At 44.7% G+C, this 14917-nt stretch overlaps 1 protein-coding gene across 13 annotated transcripts in view; it reads left to right on the top strand.

Moving 5' to 3' along the window:
* The window catches only part of NPL (N-acetylneuraminate pyruvate lyase), a 32910-nt gene extending 18819 nt beyond the window's left edge, over positions 1 to 14091 (top strand). For 10 of the 13 annotated variants that reach the window (XM_050712141.1, XM_035537538.2, XM_050712140.1 and 7 more), the window contains 11 exons: positions 4254 to 4326; positions 5677 to 5750; positions 6807 to 6894; positions 7668 to 7725; positions 7820 to 7895; positions 9437 to 9529; positions 10259 to 10407; positions 10597 to 10643; positions 11571 to 11655; positions 12483 to 12522; positions 13695 to 14091. In XM_050712141.1, coding sequence (XP_050568098.1) covers positions 4254 to 4326; positions 5677 to 5750; positions 6807 to 6894; positions 7668 to 7725; positions 7820 to 7895; positions 9437 to 9529; positions 10259 to 10407; positions 10597 to 10643; positions 11571 to 11655; positions 12483 to 12522; positions 13695 to 13846 — 935 coding nt within the window. In that variant the 3' untranslated portion in view covers positions 13847 to 14091. Of the gene's footprint in view, positions 1 to 3736; positions 3795 to 4253; positions 4327 to 5676; positions 5751 to 6806; positions 6895 to 7667; positions 7726 to 7819; positions 7896 to 9436; positions 9530 to 10258; positions 10408 to 10596; positions 10644 to 11570; positions 11656 to 12482; positions 12523 to 13694 lie in introns of those variants that run through there. The other 3 variants (XM_035537547.2, XM_035537546.2, XM_050712142.1) reach the window with 3 other exon arrangements.
* The last annotated feature ends 826 nt before the right edge of the window (positions 14092 to 14917 follow it).

A 14917-nucleotide genomic window follows, 5' to 3' on the forward strand; every position in this document is an offset into this window, starting at 1 on the left:
CTGAATATCTCAAAAGATTTATTGCCACCTTTAAGATGCCTTAAAACTTCTTGTAAACAGCTCTAAAAATCTCAAAATCTCCTCAAGTTCCTCTAAAACTCCTCAAAAGCACTCTAAGAGGTTCTGAGGAACTGTAATAGCCCCTTAAAGAGTGTTGTGGTCCTCTGAACTGCACTAACATACTCCTAAACTTCCTCCAAGGAGCTTTCAGGTTCATATGATCTTATCAAGAATTCCTCTATATTGATCTGAAAACCTCTGAATTTCATTTGGGACTCTACAACTCCACCAAAAACCTCTACAACTGCTTGAAGATGTTTTGAGGTGCTCTAAACCCCTCTGAAATAGCACTAGAGAGCTATGCAACATAGGCTCTTAAAGAACTGTATTACACCCCTTAATTGCTACAGACAACTTTAAAAAATCATTTAACCGGTTCTAAAACACTCTAGAGCACCTCTAAACGAGTCTGGACTTCTTTACACGGTTCCAGAATCAGCTATGAACAAGGGTGAGCAGCTATAAACTCCAAAACCTCCACTTTACCACTCTGAAAACAGCACTAATCTCATGTAAGCTCCTTTACACGGCTTTGAGCAATACTAAAATACCACAAAATAGGTCTCAAAACCCTCTATCTCCATGCAACTGCTCTAAAACTCTTCTGCAGTTTTGAAACTGTTTTTTAGAGAAACAATGCTAAAACCTCTCTTTGATCCTTTAAAACTCGATCATGCTGATGAGTGCGGAGAAGCTCCAAGCCTGTCTGAGCTGATCTAACAAGTCTATAACCTGTTAACAGCTCTAAACCTATCTAGTGAAAGATCCCTGACATGGTGGGGGGGTTGGACTAGCTTTAAGGTCCCTTCCAACCCAAACCATTCGATGTTTCTAATGTCTTGTAAAGTGTGCAGAAACTCCTGTAAAGTACTCTAAACAACTGAAAACTCCTGTACCTCTTCTAAAACGGTCAGAGCTCCTCTAAACTAAAGCTCCTGTGTCTTGCTGTAAGCAGCAATAATATACCTTTAAATACTTCTAAAATATCTTTAAATCTCTACTATGCAATTCTAAACTCTTATGCAGCTCTAAAATTCCTCTGAAGTGCACTAAGCAGCTCTAAAATCCCTCTAGACCAATCTGTAACTCCTACAAACTGTTCTAAGCAGGTCTAATCTGACTTGTGGAAAACAGACTCTATAACCTCGGAATAGTTATAAAGCAGGTATGTTTATTCGGTGCTGTGCACACATGCTGGACACAAGGGGGATAGCTCCACCTAACTTGTGCCCCAACGGTTATGGCAGTGTGCTTATATTAGTGGGACAAATACATATTCATTTAATTTCCCGTAAGTCTCTTGTATATTCATCAGGTCTCCGAAGAATCATTAACATAGGTTCTGTCTCTATTTGTGTGCGTACTGGTGTCCTTGGGTGGTCGGTCGTCTGGCATACTCTGGTGGTCTTTTGTTGAAGGCCAGAAGTCTTCCTTGCTGCTTATCTTCTGGCCTTCCTGTCTTTGACAGACTTCAGCAGTCAAGCTAGTTCTTGCTGGTTCCATTACCTACTCATACAGTCTTTTGTTCCCTTATCTTTGGGTCATTAACATACAATTGTGCTAGCTAATACCTAGGAATCACCATCCTTTATCTTCTTCCCTGTCTCAAATCCACTTCAACCCATTGTAAAACTTTCATATGCTGTCAATGCATTGGGCTTATGTGGCCAGGTTTTGCCAGCAGCACTAAGTAGATCTAAAATTGTTAATATACTCAAAAAATCTTCAAAACTTCCTCTAAATGTCTCTATGCAGCACTGAACTGCCTCTGAACCTCGCTAGAGATACTGTTCTGGGGCAAATACTGCTTAAGCTCTTCAGTAGTGACACAGATGATGGGTAAGAGAGCACCCTCAACCGGTCTGCAGATGAAAACACAAAGCTGGGAAGAGAGGTTGGCAGACCAGGTGGCTGTGCAGGCATCCAGAGGGACCTGGGCAGGCTGGAGATCTGGGCTGACAGGAGCCTCATGGAGTTCAACCAAGTGCTTGCTGGGGGCTCACCAGGTGGAAGGCAGCTTGGCAGGAGAGGACCTGGGGGTCCTGCTGGACAAGCTGAACATGAGCCAGCAGTATTCTGCTCTGCATTAAGGCAGTGCTTTGCCAGCAGGTTGAGGGGGAGGCAATCCTTCCCCTCTGGTCAGCACGGGAGAGACACAGCTGGCGCTGGGCTTCTCTGTTGCAAGGAGGACATGGACTTACTAGAGCCAGTGCCATGAAGAGCCTTGAAGATGGTTACGGAGTTGGAGAATCTATTACAAGAAGAGGCTGATGGAGCTGGGATGGTTCAGTCTGGAGAAAGAGATTCCACATTACCCATATGGATGGAAAGAGCATAGAGAAGAGGGGATGTCTGGAAGAACGAGAAAGGCTCTTCTCAGAGCCTCAAAGAAAGGAAAAATACATGTGCTTTGTGAGAACCTGCTAGTGAAGCCAAATCCCAGAGAAAGTGATCACAGTGTGAATAGCCCACAGCGTGCATATTTTGGAATGGAGGAGGAATACCAGAATCCCAACCTCTGAGATTATTATGTGACTACATGAAAAATGTGCTCCCAGAGCACACAACAACAGGGGATTGTTTTGTAGATACTAGACAGTTAGAAAACGCGTTATAATGGAAGATCTGGAAGTGCATGCTGAAGGCAGAATGTTTCCTTGCACCTGCTCTAGGGATGAGAAACAGGTGTAGAAAACCCAGATGATTTTCCCCAGGAAGGATGGGGAGTGTTGTGCTGTGCAGGAGCTTCATTTCTCCATGGGGCCCAGACTGCACTGCATGTGCTACACATCTGGCAAAACCACATGTGGGAGAAGAAAACAAAAGCCACATGGGCTGTGTGTGGGCAGCGGTTTTAGCAGCCCATTAGCCATTGTCTTCTGCTTGTTTGTTTTGTGCCATAACTCGTGGAATTATTTAGGTTGGAGAAGACCCATAAGATCGAGTCCAACGATCACCTAATGCTACCAAGGCCACCATTAAACCACATCACCATGTGATACATTTACATGTCTCAGTAACTCCAGGGTAAGCGACTCCACCACTGCCCTGGGCAGCCTGTGCCAGTGCCTAACCACCCCTTCTGTGAAGAAGTTTCTTCCCCACATCTAACCTAAGCCATGGCATGAGACCGACACCCTCCTCACTGCAGCCTCCTGTCAGGGAGTTGCAGAGCACGATGCGGTCTTCACTCGGTCTCTTCTGCTCCATAGTAAGCAGCCCCAGTTCCCTCAGTCCTCCCAACTCTGGTTTTCTGTCCTTCTGGTAGAGAGGGGCTCAAAACTGCACACAGGGCTCGAGGTGCGGGCTCAGTGACAAGTACAGAGAGAGGGGCAATCGCTTCCCGAGCCTGCTGGCCATGCTATTCCTGATACAAGCCAGGCTGCCCTCGGCCCTCTTGGCCACCCGGGCACGCTGCTGGCTCATGGCTTACCACCACCCCCTCGTCCTTTTCTACCGGGCAACTTCCCCGCCCCAACCCTGTGCTGCTGCGTGGGGCTGTTGTGACCGAAGTGCAGCCCCTCGCTGAATGCCATGCGATTGCACTTTGGTATTTCAGAAGAAATTCCCCCCGAATCTCCCCACCGCGCCCCAGCCGCCCCCAACTCGGGGGGAAAGCTTGCGGCCTCTGCCTCCCGGCGGCAGGCCCGGCCCCGCGGCGGGGCGGGCTGAGGCGGAGCGGAGCGGGGCCCCCCCCCACTGCCGCCGCGGAGCCGCCGGGGAGGTGAGGGGAGGTGAGGGGAGAGGAGGGGAAGGGAAGGGAGCCGGGGGAGAGCTGGGGGGAGCCGAGCGGCCTCGGGGGCTCTGGGGGCGGCCTGGGCGCGGGCCCCGCTCGGCTCTCAGCCCGCCCCGCTGCAGGCCGCCGGCCGGCGGGGTCGCTGTGCTGCGGGGCGGTGTGGGCTCGCTGCGAGCTGTTTATTCTCTGCCGGGCATACGGCAGACCGTAATCTGTATGTCGGGAAGGAAGATAGATGTCTGAATTGCAGCAGCACTTACTGCGCCCGTTCCTCTCCTGGGATGGTGCCGTCTGCAGCAAGCTGTCAAAATTGTCTCCAAGTGCTGTTCTCAGCCCAAAATAATGCCCTCGCAAAGTCCACTTTTTATGAACTTTGCCTGTCCAGTTTTGTTGTTAACTGAAGTGAGTTGAAACAAAGCTTAAAGGTGGGAATCACTTTTATCTCTTCCTTTTCCAGACAGCTCAATGACACCCAGAAAGAAGCTCGAGGGTCTCGTGGCAGCTACAATCACTCCCATGACTCCCGATGGGTAAGCGTTACCTTGCATCATGGCGTGGAGCGTTGTCAAATTGCTCTGTCGACTGTTCCCTTAAAACACCGCTCTCCTCCTTTTTTACTGGGAACAGATCAGATCTGATTGGTTTTTAAATCAGATCTCTGATGAGGGAGGAAAATTCTAGGTGAGAAACTCTCTCCGGTTCCCCTAGCCTCTGCGTCCTCCTGTTCCCCAGCAAGTGATGTAGGTCAGGGTTTGGAGAGTTTGGATCAGTCTTTCACCCGCTTTTCTATTGTTTTGGTAGATGCAAATTAAATCACCGTAAGGTCATATGAATAGAGTGTTTTCAAACTTAAGGCAAATCACAGTCCTGATTAGAAGAGCTCTTGTGAACTGGGCAATAATTGTTTAAATCTGATGTCTGTTTACCCTTTTCTTACCCCTGGCTATCTCATGCAAGCTTTTAAGTGTATACATGTGTGCACAGAATTAGTTTAAACCAGAAGAAAATATTGCAAGGATTGCACAGTTCCAAAAATAACATCAAATCAAGAGCTGAAATTCTGCCTTCCTCAAAGAAATGATGATAAACAGATGCGTCCTTACTGTGTTTTGATGTTGCAAGATAGACTTGTTTGGAATCAGGAAAGGACCCTGAGCTTCTCTGACTTGTCAAGATCCGTATGTGTTTCTGAGGGAGAAGGTTGAGAGTTGCTAATACATTCTTCTGAATATAAGCCTTTACTTTTGAAAAATACTGTAAAGCAGGGTACTATCACAGTAAGGGAACTCATTTGCATTGCAATCACTGCTTAGTTTCTTAATTTAAAGGAAACTTGTTTCTGATTTCATTTATTATTACTACTTGAATTTATTGCAACATGTTATGTGGAGAGTGGAAATGTATGAAGACAGCAAAGGAATATTACACACTGATAAACAAAATAAATTTGCTCTGGAGAGAAAATAAATCTAGAATTCAGTTCCCGTTGTTTGTCAGGGAAGTCTGTTGCTTTCCTCATTCTTTAATGAGAGAGAGAAAGAGGTCAAAGTCACATGCAACAGACACTATTACACATTCTGTGTCCAGCAGTTACAAGTATAGTTTAACTGTTTGCCAGCATGTGCACAAATATATTTGTGGTCCCAAGGAACTCTTGGTTCCCCTAACAGTCCAAAAGATTTGAGTTTGCCTAATTTATTGTGGAATGTAACACATGCTGAAGGTGTCATACCTTGGGGTATTTGTGTGTGTACAAATCCAAGATGTCAGAAATACATGTCTTTATTTTTGATTACTGAATCTCTAAGTTTAAAATTTCTGTGAATAGAGACTTACAGTTGCTGAGGCTCCTAAGGTTGCTGCGGTTCCTTTCATTTCAGACAAGTCAATCTTTCAGTGATTCGCCAATATGTGGATTACCTGGTAAGCGAGCAGAATGTGAAGAACATCTTTGGTAAGTTTTTTTTGTTTTGTTTTGTTTTTCCACAGAAACTGTGTTATGTCCCTTTTGCCTGTATAGCAAACCTATGATATCTTGCCTGATAAGAGCTGTAATGGGAGGGACTGCGGATATGGGATCATCAGTGATGTTTATATTCATCAGTGGAAAGAGTGTAAGCAATACTTAAGAGATCTGCTTTTGCCTGTGCACCATTTCAGTGCGGGGTAAAATAAGTGTTGCCTTCATACAGTGACTCGATGAAGCAATGAATGGGTAATGCTGTGCTGGCAGACAAGACCCAATTGAATGATTCTTCCCGTTGACCAAGCAGGATATAATCATCTGACTTAAATAACATCCGCTCAGCATTTCAGAGAATCCGATGGGCTCATCAAAGCCAAGTGAGCTTCTCCAAGGAGCCCTCTGATGCACTGGGTGATACCGGAGTGGTCACTGCTCTCATCCTTTTCTTCTGCCTCCATCTAAGGGGCTGCTGCCAGGGCTTAGGGGTGGCTGGATAGATAATACAGCATCTGCTAAATCACATTTGTTCACAGCCTGGTGTACTTTAGTAAGCTGAAGCCAGTGCTGAGATTTCTGTTTGAAACTTCAGTTGGAGTGGCAGAATGAAAAATGGAGCGTGCTAGTGACTTCAGCTGTCTGTTTAATCTGTTGTTTTGTGACTGAGCATACTGACATTTCCTTCTGTTCAAGAGGTGCTTTAGCCTCAGATACATGGTTCCACTCACCAAATTTCAGACTTTTTCCTTGGAGTGGAGAAATGACAGTCCCCCTACCTGGCTAGCTGCTTGTCCCTTCGTGCACTTGTCTCATTGCTGGGGGAAGAAGGTTTAACAGTTTCAGCAGCTGAAACACCCAGGTTTTGGATGCAAGCATTTAGCGATGATAATGCTGTAATCCTCTTGCAGATGCTGGTGCAGACCACTGTTATCTTAAAATGAATCGGAGGAAATATAATTCTGCGTAATTTCATCAAAATTGTCAGTACTTGCCTTCAGGAAAAGCAATGCCAGGCCTCAGCAACTGTGTTGTATTGTGTTGAAACAGTGAATGGCACCACAGGAGAAGGCCTGTCCCTTAGCATCCAGGAGAGGAAGCAGTTGGCAGAAGAATGGGTGCGCCAAGGAAAAGACAAGTGAGTAGCTGAGAGGAAACAGGGGAATTCTAAATCTCATGTCATTATATAGGCTTGCTTAAGACATGTATAGCCAGGAAAAAAAACGTTTGATGATAGCTTTTTTTTTTTCCTTTGTGTATTTTGTTGTTGGGCTTTATTCCCCAGCTCCTTTATCACAGAAGCCTGCTTTTCTGTCGCTGCCAGTTAGCTGGTATCCATTCCTACTCCTTGGGGAGCTTGTAAGAGTGCTCCTCTTCGGTACACTGAAGGATGGAGGGAAAGAAAGGGCTATTTAAAGCCCCGTGAGCATTTCTTAACCTTTTAATATATTCATTAAATTATTTGGTATGGGGGAAGCTGTGGTGTAAAGTGTGCAAAGTCAGCGGCAGAAGAAGGAATTCAACCTGTATCTTCAGCCATGTGTCTAAGTGCAAGTCTCTTCTCTGTCTCCTGCACCTGTTGTAGTCTTCTATCACTTGCCTCTGCCTTCTCCTTAGTTGCTGCCAGAAGATGTGGAGACAAGGAGGTGTTTTGGAGTAGGAGGGAGATAGTGAGCAGTAATAAACTGATGTGAAGGCTTACAGTCTGTGTGGATCTAAAGGTGAAACACAGAAACAGGACTGATGGACTGGAACCTGGAAAATACTCTTGGCAGGATCAGACAGGCAAAGGTGCTTTTAATTTAGCCCAGTGAAGTTCTTGTTCTGTGGCTTCCTGGTCTGAACTGATTCATTTAGGCAGACTGGTATTTTTCACCATCACTAAAACCTTCTGAATTTGTTCTTGTGCAGACTAGATCATGTGATCATTCATGTGGGAGCACTAAGTCTACCAGAGTCCCAAGACCTGGTGTGTATATGATATAATTCCTTTTCACTATGTGTGTAATAAGTAAAAAAAAAGCAGATGTACCTTCAGGTATTTTCTGTTCTCTCTTTCGTAGGCAAGACACGCAGCAGCCATAGGTGCTAGTGGTATTGCTGTAATAGCCCCCTTCTTCTTCAAACCCACAAACAAAGGTGAGTAGATGTGATTGCCAGACCTCCTGAGGCCCTGTTCTATTGCCCTCAAGCCACTAGCAGTATTTTCTGGCAAAAGATAGCTCAAGAACTCTGAGGACCAGTGATGATAATACTGCTCCTTGTGGAGGAAGCGTGGCTTTCCTCTGAGAAATAGAGGAGTTTCCAGCTGCTTGCAAGATTTCTCTTCCAGATTCCACATCTTGAAGGATATTCTGAAAGGGTGGGTATTTCAGCTGTGCAGTAATCCTTTATCATAGCTCTCTCATGTGCTCTCTTCCTTCTTTGGAAAATATTCTGGTCGTAATATTTGTACACCTGTGCCATGTCTGGCACCATGAGAAAACAAAACCTAAAAGGAGAATGTTTTTTTTCAAGGATGGTCTTCAAGAAGTCTCACAATAAAAAGCGTGAGGGATGTCATTTGGGATATATTTTGTTAGCGTGTTGTGAAAAGAGGAGTTGCTCATTGAAAGAGTAGTTAACTACCCTGCCGTCTTAAAATAGAGCACTGAGTTTGTGCTTGATCTGGGCTGCTCTAGAAAGCAGTCAGTTCTGTGCTGACCCTTGGTGGACACTGACCAACTCAATAAGCTGTTGATACAGCAGTGGCCCTTGTTATTGAGGTGATGTTTGTGACTTTGTGGCATACCTCTGCCCCTAGCAGGGTTATCCATCTCTTTGTTCTGTGCACCTAAGGTTACCTCAAAACTTACAAATGGAGTGGTTTTGCTTTCAACATGATGAACATAATGTAAAAGAACCACATGATGTGAAGATTTGTAATAGAAATGTTAAATTTTGTCCGGATTAATTATGAACGGAATTGTTTATATGAAAGCACCAGAAGAAACAGGAGTGGATTGCCAGAATGGCTGGAATTGATAGCCAAGGACACAATCAGTGGCAATCAAACTGGTAAGCACAGAGGAACAGCACAAAGATTAGCAGAAGGTCTTTGCTGTGATTGTAGTAGGATGACAGCAAGGTTTCAGCACGTGGCTCTTTGACTTATTCTTTCTGCCATGCCAATGCAAAGATTGTCTAAGATTTATGTATGATGCAATGAAAAGATTCTCGGGAAGAACGTAAACTGTAATAACTCTCTGATTCCTAAAATGGTGCAAAAAAAGGTTGTTGAGGGACCTGTTTGCTATCACCAGTTGAGCAGCGCCCCAGTGAGGTGGATGTGAACTTCATCCCTTGTCCTCTGTGTTGTGCACAAGTGGGAGAGACCACTTGGTCTGGTGTTTGAAGTCCTGAAGTTTGGATGTGTGAGAGTATGTATTTCTGTAAGAGAATGAGTGTGAGTCACTGAAATCAGTTTGGTTTGAAATAAACACCTTTGCCTTCCCTAGGGTCTTCCACTGAGTTCTGTTACAGTTGATTTTTGTGATGTGTGCAGGTTTTTATATTATTGGCTGTGCAGGGTATGCGAGCTGTGGATGGCCTGTCCCCAGACCCTGTCTGCTGTGCATCTGAACTCTTTCACTGCGGCTAGTCTCCTTGTCTTACGGGGGTACTTGGTTGTTTTCTTCCAGATGAACTGGTTGCTTTCTTACAGAAAGTTGCATCTGAAGCCTCTGGGGTTCCATTTTATTACTATCACATTCCTCCTCTGACGGGTGTAAAGAGTAAGTACTTGTTACGCAGCTCTTCCTGAGCCCCTAGACGTGTAGCACCCTGAGTAACCCCAGCAGCTGGGGTGACTGGTCTGCCAGCAGTACAGGGCTTCTGCTTGGCATCGTTCCCCAAAATGGGAGGTGAATCCAAGACTGGAAACTGGAGAAGTTGAATTCTTCTACACCGGAAAAGGTCACTGCTGCTGATTCTGTGACACCCGGAATGGAGGAGGTGATGCTGACTATGGCTTTGCAATTAGTGTGGGCAAGGCTAGATAATTGCCCTGGATAACCACAGTTAGATCCCAGTTTTTGCAAGACAATGAACACCATTTCTCTTGGTTTCTCATGTGAAACCTGAGCCTTAATATTTAGCAGAGGAATAAGGAATAGAATACAGATCATAAGTTGTTTGCCCTAGGCATCAGGTTATGTGGTGTTTCTGGCTGTATGAATTTATATTTATTCTTTGTTGCCAGTTCGTTGCTCAGTTTTCACTTATCCAGGGTTTTTATTTCTGATCTGGCAAAAGGAATGTTTCAGAGAAAATACCTTTTTTGTAACTTTGGGAAGTAATGACATTGAAGTCGTCTGATGGCTTGGTTTAGAACTGTATAGTTTACCAAGCTTAGGCCAAAAGTGATTAACTTGTAAATATTAAGTCTAACACTTGGGGAGGAAACAAGGAAATCTCCCAGAGCAGGGATGTGTTTCTTCATGTGAGGTTGCTGTTATGCACAGTTCGTGTTGAAGAGTTGCTGGATGGAATAAGAGAGCAGATCCCCACCTTCCAGGGTGTGAAGTTTAGTGACACAGACCTCTTGGACCTTGCACAGTGCATAAACAAGAATGAGAGCGAACAGTTTGCATTTCTCTATGGGGTGGATGAGGTAAGAGGCTCCCCTTTAAATGACTTCTTCTAAGGCATTCTCTTGCTTCAGCCTTGAGGAAAAAAATAATCCTGGACATTCAGTGCCAGATAGTTTTGCTATGCCTCCCCCCCCCCCCCCTTTTTTTTTTCCTCTTTCTTTTGTTAAATGAAGTAAAAATGTTCTCTTTCTCCCCACATGCCAAACTAGCAACTGTTGGGTGCACTGGCAGTAGGGGCAAACGGAGCAGTTGGAAGGTCAGTACGGCTTGGACTCCTGTCCCCCTCCCACACACACCTTACTGGTGTATCTTCCACTGTCTGCACGGTGGTTCTGTGACTGTCCTCTGTCACGGTCCTGGGGGATTCTCTGGGGTAAAGCTGCACAGTACAGAACAGACAGACAAGCTAGCTCCAGTGCTAATGTTGGGACTGTCGTATCATCTGGGACCTCAGAGTGGGTTAGTTTAGATGATTATTGCTGCAGTCTGTAAGCTGACCATAGAATCATTCAGGTGGGAAAGATCTCTAAGATCGTCTTGTCCAACCTCTAACCTAGTACTAAAGTCCACCAGTAAACCATGCTACTAAGTCTACCCTTAGGTTTCAACATATTTCTTTATGCTCATGGCAACTTTTCAAAGTAGGAAATCACTGTTATCTTCATTATATGGATAAGGAACCAAAACCCAGAAAGGTAAAATGATTTACTTTAGTTCACATGAGAAGTCTGTGAGGAAATGGGCTCTGCAACAATGCTTGTTGAGGTTTTCTGATTTGACTTCTGCCCCTTGTACTAGGCTTAAATGAATTCCTGCATGCCACCTTAGCTTTTAGTAGATGATCCATTAAAAGAACAAATGACTGGAAAGTTTGTATTCTGAACTTAGTACAGTTAGTATGCTGAACTTCAGTATTGCCCAATTATTTCTTTTTATTTGTAATTTTGAAAAATAATCCTGTTTGGAAAGAACTGGGGAGAGAAATCTGATCTCTTAAACTCTTCCATAGGGCTTGCATACTTCTGATGCTTGACTATTAACCATTCATAGACTGCAGGAAGGTAACAGTGGCATTCTGATAATGTCAATAGGGAATGCTTATGGCTACTTTGTTTCAGTGGTGCTAAGCTCCCCCTTTGCATTTACTAATTGCTTTGTTTGTTTGTTTGTTTGTCTTTGGCAGCACATACAACTATTTGGGTAGAAAAACCAATCTGATGTTGCAAGCTTTTGCAAAGCCAGACCATGCATTAGCACAAAAGTATCAGGTACAGTATTTTCGCTGTCCCCACTAGGTTTCTTTCTCCTTTAACTGCGCTGGGAGTGTTTTTTTCTATGTGGTTTTGTCACCCATACACTGAGATACCTTTATTAGAGTAAATTTCTTTCAGTTCCAACCCTCTGCTTATAATTCACTCTCCTTGCATTTTGACCAGTCCTTACTGACTTACTTCTAACGAAGACTTCTTTACTTATCCTTCAACACTTAGATCTCATCTGTGCAGAGCAGGCAATGGCGTGGCCTTTTTCCTTGAACAAGTCCACAGTGGCCAAGCCCCTTGGCTAGGAATATTCTGGTGATAGCTTACATGAGGTAATGCAGAAAGCTGTCCCAAATCAGCTCAGCTCTGACCCCTCCTGGTCTTGGGCTGCTTGAAGGTTTTTGAGGAGTTCTGAGCAATCAGTATACAAACTATACTCAGCGTTTTAATGTCCCGTTGGGACATTTGATGCATCCTTCTTTTGCCTTAAAATAGAAATGACGGCAAGATGAACGTCTAAAGGACATCTGATCTATTCAGATTTAAAATCTTTAGAGCCTGATGTGAGACTTGCCAGTATTCTCAGACTGTTTGCAGCAAGAGACAGCCTGAGCATTAGTAATGAGACTGAGATGATGGCTTTCTAATAGCCACCCCTACCTCCCCTGTTCCACTGGAGTAGAGTTAGTATTTCACACAGGCTGGATAGGTGGCCAAGGGCTTTTTTTAAAGCTGTGCAACAATTGCATGTAATGTAAATATCATAATAGCTCTAGGTGCTTTTACATCTCAAAATTTGAAGGGGTGAATAAGCTGCTGTTTGTCTATTCTAGTTTCTCATTGGGGAATTTCTCAACTTTGTCATCAAACTAGGTAAGTTATACACTGCCCTTGTCCCTTCTTATATCTTAAAATGCAGACTCAATGCTCCAGAAATTCTCCTATTGCAGTACCCTCAGAATTTCCTTCCTGAAAGATTTCACAATGAGAAACTGTTGCTTATGCAGTTTCCTGAGTTGATAGCAGCTGGGATCTCAAAGGGAGCTGACCAAGCATCCCTGACAGAACCCACTCTCACTTCCTTCCTTCTGCTGCAAAAAGAGCTTCAAAGCTGTGACTCTCTGTGATTTTTCTTTTTTCTTATCCTATTTCTGTGTTTGGTTTGTTTTGCCTTTTTTTTTTTTCCTTTTCTGCCTCCAAAAGCCCGTTTTAACATCATTTCTGGAGAGTCATTTTTCTGAAGTGGTGATGCCCAAGTAGGATAACACAGCTCTGATACTTGTCTCTCCTTCCTTGCTGTAATTAAAGATTAATCCTGTTCCAGGCTGTATAAGGCCAAAGTATTCTGAAATGGAATGATTTTTAAAAACAAAACCAAGTTGTAATATAAAAAGCAATTTAAAGCAACCAAGCCAGAGTATTGGAGGGAGACTGGGATGTTTCATGGTTTTCATGTAATGAATAGAAGGGTCTGACATGCTTTTGCTATACATATTGTATATAAACCCTGATGAATCTGGCTGAGCTTTCAGGTTAAAAGTCAGAGGAAGTGCTCAGAGATGCATAAGAAGACTTGAGATATGGACAGGTAGGTCCCCTGAAGTTTCCCGTAGAGGTTTAAGCAGGTGCCTGGTGTCACTGCCACACGCCAGCAGGATGTTACCACTCCCAAGGCTTTGTTCTATGTGAGTACTCTGTAGGTTGCATCAGGGATAGCTATGAGGCTGCAAATGTTGGGTTGCAAAAAGTAAAGTGGATGTCTGAGAAAATACTTTGTCCCTCTATCTGTAGAAGGGAAACAACAGTAGTATCAATATATTAAATAAACAAGTGTAATAAGTAGGCATAATTTTCACTGTAATGTCTTTCCTGCCTGCAAACATGATGATCTCTTCTTCATTGCACTGTTCTCACTTCCGAGGAGCGCTTAAAGCCTGGATGATGGCAGGTCACACTGTATGCTCCTGCTTTTTTGACACCTACACAGAGACTGGTTTGAGTGAAATGATCTGTAAGTGACCTGATTTTTGCTTTCATCTGCCCAGGTTTTGGTGTTGCACAGACGAAAGCTGTAATGACTTTTGTTTCTGGCATCCCCATGGGACCTCCCCGGCCTCCGCTTGTTAATGCCTCTGAGGAGTTCATTGCCAAGGCCAAAGCCAAGCTGGATAGCATCGCATGGCCTGGTGGTGACTGACTTCACTCCCTTGTCGGTCTGGAAGTAGAGGCTCCTTTTCTGGGATTCACCATCACTTGGCACATTCCCCAGGAGATGGTTTGGCTGTGATTTCTTTCAGGGAGTTGGCAGCGTGCCTGAGCCTCATCTGGCACAGCTGGCACATGCGTAGCCGCCTTCTTGTGTAACTCTGCTCTGCTGCCCTGGAGCTCTGCACTGCCCAGGAACGGCTGGTGTCTTAAAAAAAAAAATTAAAAAATAAAAAAAAAATAAAAAAGCTAGTTTCTCCAGTGGAGGGATCCTGACTCCTTTTCTTTCAGAAGGAGGAAGGTCTGTCTGTACCTTCCTCCACTTAGACCATGTTTTGTCTTCCCTTCCTGAGCATCTTCAGCACTAGTGTGTTTTTAAACACTACTCTGTTTTAAACACTGCTCTTTTAAACATCTGCTTGCTCAGGCTGGTGTTTCATTGTTTGTCACAAAGTCATTGGGACACCGATTGTGCCTCCTCTCGTACCTTTGCACGCCTTCACTTAATGCAAGATTTAAAACAAGACTTTTCTAACGGCCTTTGGCTCTCTGATGAGTGGGTGTCACTGCAGCCTTCTCCTCGCAGCACGCCAGTGGCCCTGCCACCTTGTGTCCCTCAGCCCCACGCTGCTCCTGCTTCTCCCTCCTGCTGCCCAGGCGCTGCTGGGAGGCACAGGGTGATGCAGTGGGGTGGGCACCTGGTGCTTGCAGCTGGCAGTGAGTGGGATGCCTGGGGAGACCCTGCTCTGACCCGTGGCGCCTCGGTGTGGGCAGCTGGGTGCTCAGAGGGCGCCTGGAGACACCCAGCTGGCTGCAAGCTTGGCTGTGTGACAGCCAGAACATCCCTGCTTCTTGCCTGTGAGCGGGAAGTGCACTGATCTACTTTGTCAGGGGAAAGTAGCCTGGCAAAAAGCTCTTAGTGTAAAAAGTCAGCTGTAAAGAACTATGGTCATATGCCGAACTTGTGCTGAAATGTATTAAAAAAATCTGTTGGATTGGCATCTGGTGTGTGTGCTGTTATGATGCTGCTCTGTTCTTGGCTCCAGGAGTCATGAACGTGGCA

Source organism: Cygnus atratus, chromosome 8, assembly GCF_013377495.2.
Source record: "Cygnus atratus isolate AKBS03 ecotype Queensland, Australia chromosome 8, CAtr_DNAZoo_HiC_assembly, whole genome shotgun sequence".
Lineage (NCBI taxonomy): Eukaryota > Metazoa > Chordata > Aves > Anseriformes > Anatidae > Cygnus > Cygnus atratus.